The following is a 5,647-nucleotide window of genomic DNA, read 5'->3' on the forward strand; positions in this document are numbered from 1 at the left end:
CTCAGTCACCTCCTTTGGAGATATGATGTTCTTTTACGTGCCGTAAAGCTACGACACGGGACCCACGGCTTAAAGTCCCTCCCGGAGGACTTGTTCCCTGAATTTTTCCGCTCTTAAAAATTCGACGACCTCCACCGGGTATTTGAACCCGCGTACTACGAGTCATGAGGTGGGAACGTTACCTCTAGACTACGGAGGCCGCTATAACCCTCCATTGCGCGGTACTTAATTAAGCATCGGAAGAGCTTTATCAAAACTTACGTGCCCCAAATCTATCATTCGTAATCATCTTCATACCACCCTTTCGATGTTACCTGACCTCAAAACTGAGAACAGCGTTCAAGATTATCGAAAGGAGAAGCAAAGGGGGCGGAGACCTCGTTGAAAGAAAATAATTTGAGCATTTCCTCACTTTTCTGAAAAGGCAGGGACAATTACTTCAAGTACTTCCACGGTCTCTATCTTCTATCTCACGACTCATAATTCTTTATTCTCGCACACATAAGGCCAATTTTCTTACTCTGTAACCAGCTAAGTGCCGAGTGAGAGAGACGTGTAAAACTTCAGACTGATTCGTAAAGACTTAGAATACGATAATGTAATGCACGTTCAGGGATAACGCGCGTTTAACTTTATTGTTTGTGTCGTGTTGTGTATCGATTAAAAGGGTGTATTGTGGCGTAAACGCAACACTTTTTAAGTAAATAAAATAAATATTTTCTACGTCGCTATATGTTTCGGTCGGTGTGATCATCATCAGGTGGTTACAATAAACATATAATTGCTGGACGAATGTGGGTCCATATTATGGAATATCTTAAATTACATATTAACTATTTATTATATTTCTACATTTTTGGTGTGCTTTTGACATTCTTATTAGTCCAGCAATTCAGTGACTTATATACTTATTGTACCCACCCGATGATGATCACACGGATCGAAACACGTGGCGCAATATAGACATATGCACCGAGTTGCTATACATGAGGTATTAATATGTTCTCAGACGCTGTACCTAAGAAGGCCGAATGACGCGGTCTTGAAATCAACACTTCGACTCCATATTTGTCAGATTTCATGATCCATTCTTCATTTCTTCAGACACAGGCAATGCCTGACATATAGCACGATATCTTCTTTTCACATCCCCCCACCCAACTCATGTCAATCATCCTCTTGTTAGGCTCTGTGTAACTTAAGCAGTTCAGCGTCTGAGTTACTTCACGATTGGCGGTTTACCGTCAATCAGTTCGTCGTGGTGCCAAGCCCCTTGAGACTCACAATCAGAGTTTTTTAACTGAGTACTTGCTTTCATAGTCCTTATGTAACGTGCTCTCTGACGAGAGGATGGTTCTGCCGTTTACAAATGATGCTGGTCCTCGCCAGCGCAGTTATTCACGGGTTCGTGTCTCTCGGTACTCATGACCAAATTTTACTCTCTAAAATTCGAGGCTCCCCAACGTGGAGGACCAAGTCCCCGTATTCATATCCCCAAGGAACAAGATGTCCCAGTTGTATCCCAAGACACTGTTTTTTTTTCGTCGCTTCCTACAACTCGCAGGGCTACGGTGGAGGTATTCGAACCCGCCTCCACACGGCTCATGATCTGTCGCACTACAGTGGCTACTTTTAAGCTCTCAAGAAGTTCAGAAACAAATGTTGTGTTAACAAACAATCAAGATCTTACCTGAAAGAAAAGACTGATGCGCTACTCCCGCATTGTTAATCATGACGTCGACTCCGCCAATGTGCTTCTTGATCCATGAGAAGGCGGCCAGAATGTCCTGCTCCTTGGTGATGTCGCACTGTATAGGGTGGAGCTCCCCTGCCAGGCCTTGTAGCTCGGAGGACGACCCCTGCACAGGTTCGCGTTGTAAGGCTCTACAATTCAGTCAGTGGCAATAAGACACCAAGTTTTCCTACAGGTGTGCACCGTCACGGCCCTGGTTTGCGAAGGTAACTTTTTGTGTATGCCTAGACGATGCAAAAGTTCGCATTTTTTCTTGATTTGTTCTGGAGACTTTAACCGTAGTTTTCATTCTAGTCTCCCCCCCTTCCCTTTAACACATACGGACTAATAACGGATTAAAACTGTGGTGATTTCTTGAAGAAAGACGGCGTATTTCTTTCTTACAAAGTAAACTAAAGATAACGTTGCCCATGGACATAATTAGCTAAGCACTACGCCATAAAGACTTACGGGGGAGTGGAGGAGAAGCTCCGTATTTATTAACTTCGACACTAGATGGAGTTGAGTGGTCAGCTTCACGCTCCCGCTAATTTATCCCTAGGAAAGAGCCCCCCCCCCCAAAAAAAATCCATTTGATAGGAGGGTGGGTGGATCCCAGTGTCGGTCTGGACTCTGTAGATAAGAGAAAAATGTTCTTCTGCAAGTACTTGAGTACTTTTGATATTTTCACATAGAATAACAAACTTCTAGATTTGTTATCTTTCCTTGAGTTATTTAATAGTAATTTTTCAGTGTGAAACTATGTAGTCAGATGACATGACGAATGATTAGTTGGAAAGGGTTTGGAAGGAAGAGATCGTAATCAAGTTCAGTACTATCCCGACGGTTGTCTGGAGGAATTCAAGAAAGCAACACAAACATCAGCGAAGACGACTGTTGTCCCACCCGAGATTCGAATGGAGAACCTCCCCAATACACCTCTAGACCAATCTGTTCAGACCAACACAGTTGGAAAGGCGTTTAGATGCATCTATTAGTGATATAGGTCTCTTAGTAATGTTCACTTTTGCTCAAAAAATTCTCCCCAGCATCCTGTTCTGAAAGACCCTCAATATTTTTGGCTCAAGATTTATTTATAATTCCTCAGAGGGCTGAGGTCATTTGTAACATTTTCTAATATACCACGTTTATTCCGGCGAGGGATTGTTAGATTCCTGCCTTACACCCGATCTGGAAGACCACCTCTTGTCGACTGTACGCAACTGCCTATTTAATATACTATGTAATTACAGGCACTTTCCACATCTAGAAGCATTCTGATCCATTTGCAACATGAAGATTCCGGATGTGACAAATACAAGTCGGACTAACGGCGTAAATGGAGATATGGAAAGCTGTAGCCTTGAATGCTACGTTATTTTTACGCATATGTCGGATTGTCTGACGTCACTGTCAAATATTAGCCTGACCTTAGTGAGCTCATGTCTATGTGAAGCGCCGCTGTCTGTGAAAGTCTGCGGATGGCGATAAAAAGCTATGCAAATAATTGTCATTCATTCATCAATGGCTCTACAGTCCTTTGCTGGGCCCTGGCCTCTTATTTAGTTTTGTAATCTTTTTTACACAGTCGGTACGACTCCTTGGACTAGTGATCGGGCTGTCGCAAGGCGGCCACCTGCACACAGAACAACACAAACACAGAATAAACGCACACACAAACATCAATGCCTTCAGTGGGATTCGAATCCATGATCCCAGAGTTCGAGTGAGCGGAGATAGTTCATGCCTTCGACTGCACAGCCATTGTGATCGGCTTAAATAATCGTGACGTTGGTAAATATGTACCTTGCGAGTTTTTTCTGTACCATGGTGGCGGAAAAGAAAAAGTCCTATAGAACGATCACCTCCACATCTCCCTTGAACGGTTACGCCCACCCCCTCCTACCAACAGCAGGAATATCTCTCAGAATTTCTGTTCAGTAGTCCAGCCATTTTATTTCCACGACTGTAGGCAGCGATAACCTTCACTAGAGGCTAGAGACAAGCAGGTTGCACTTCATGATATGGTCCAGAAGGGCTGGAGGGGAACACCGCAGTAGGAAGAGAAAGGGAAGCTCAAAGAACCATCGTCTTCACGATCCCTAGAATTCCTACTTCTTCCAACGGCACTGGTAAATTGTAGCAACTGTCGCCTGACACACACTTCCTGTTTCCCATCTCGTAGAGAAGGTGGGCTTATCAATATTTACATGCGCTTGAGCTCTGATAAAGATGAACTCTGCCCTGACTCCTGGTTCGGCGTTCACAGCCATGTTCTATTTATATACTAAGAGAGCCAGCATTCCCTTAGAAAGTAAACTTTAGCTGAATATTCAGGTTTGAGTAAAATACGAGTATACAGAAGCATTACTGCCTCAGCCATCTTTCTCGCTGGTGCACTGACATCGATAGTCTCGCCTCTGTAACCACAAACTGTAATCGAAGCTTGCGTGCGAGTGGTTTAGAATTTCTGCCTCGATTTCCGGAGGTCCTGGGTTCGAATATCGGCCGGGAATCGATTATCCCAACTAAGGGCTTTCACAGGCCGTGCCGTAGCTCAGGCGATAAGTCGCGGCTTCCCATCGTGGCGGCCCGGTTTCGATTTCAGGTAATGTCAGGTGGAATTTGTGGTGGACAAATTGATACTGTAGTAGGTTATCTTCGAGTACTTCGGTTCTTCTTGCCGTTTTTCATTCCACCGAATGCTGCATATTCATCCGCCATCCAGGCCTTGTACAATAACCCACGAGATGTCGGTGTAGCAAGTGGATCCAGTCTCACCCCAAACAGAGAATTTTAAAACAGAAAGAACTTCCACGATATTTCTTACTCTTTTCGAGCTAATGTCAGGACAGAACTTTGAAATGAACCACGACCGCTTCTTTCCACTTTCTTTTAAATTGTTATTTATTAATTATCGTACCGCCCAATTCTATATAATCGGGAACACATATATTTTCATCAAAATAGACCATAAATAAATACTCAGTTTGGCTCACTTTTGCTTGAAGATGACGGTAGAATATTTCCCCTAAGGATGCTAACCGCTTAAATGACTACACGGTGCCAAAGCCCAGTAGACCACGCTCCATTCTTCTGAATAATAAAAACACAATAAACCTATTACAACTTAAGGAAATTATTTTTTTTATGAGATTTACTTTCTGGCATTAGTGGAATTTTCTCCGTTACCAATTTTATTATCATGTCTCGATCACCAGGGTACCGCTTGTTATCTACGTGAAAGCATGGTTGACATTAAAATATAAGTGGCTTAACAGCATTCGGTTTAGTATTGCAGTACATTAGGTCCATCATACCATGAAATTGGCTGAATTCATATTTAAGCCTTGTTGCCCTTACGCCACCCTGTCTGTGTCTATACCTTTAATAGAAGTGTCAGAATGGAGCCCTAGAATTAAATAAAAAAGGCGCCAAATTTTAACCTCCTGCGCTAGACTACTGTCATCTTAAAATCTGTTATGAAGGTAACATAGGAGTAAAGGGAACTTAATTGAAATTACAACGAAGATTTGCTTACACTCGTATGAATACATGAATAAGAAACTGAATGTACCTGCAGCCGATCTATTCTCCTGGCCAGTCCGACAACCTTCAGCCCTTTCTTGACCAGCTCTTGGACAATGGCGGCGCCTATCCCAGAGCTGGCTCCCGTCACCACGGCAACACGTCCGGCCCATCGCTCCATGGCAGAAGAACTAAGGGGGAGACAACGAAACTGAGCATAGCATTCTGCTGCTTATCATGCTGAGTACTACTTCTCCTCCTTCTTCTTCAACCTTGACAGGTTAGGCTCTCTGGATTGTTACTTACTTACTTATGGAGCTGAGCCCTTCTTGAGGAGCCGCCAAATCTGCAGCTACTTAAGAATTTCCCAGCATTTTATGGAACCCG

General features: G+C 43.4%; 1 protein-coding gene across 1 annotated transcript in view; it reads right to left on the reverse strand.

The window, feature by feature from the left end:
* LOC111875546 (farnesol dehydrogenase) overlaps positions 1-5,495 on the reverse strand; it is a 7,942-nt gene extending 2,447 nt beyond the window's left edge. The window contains exons 1-2 of the mRNA XM_023871882.2: positions 5,310-5,495; positions 1,691-1,859 (exon numbers count right to left, since the gene is read on the reverse strand). Of these exons, the coding sequence (XP_023727650.1) occupies positions 1,691-1,859; positions 5,310-5,441 (301 nt within the window). The 5' untranslated portion in view covers positions 5,442-5,495. The remainder of the gene's footprint in view (positions 1-1,690; positions 1,860-5,309) is intronic.
* Between the last annotated feature and the right edge of the window lie 152 nt (positions 5,496-5,647).

This window comes from Cryptotermes secundus, unplaced genomic scaffold, assembly GCF_002891405.2.
Source record: "Cryptotermes secundus unplaced genomic scaffold, Csec_1.0 scaffold468, whole genome shotgun sequence".
In the NCBI taxonomy this organism is placed as follows: domain Eukaryota; kingdom Metazoa; phylum Arthropoda; class Insecta; order Blattodea; family Kalotermitidae; genus Cryptotermes; species Cryptotermes secundus.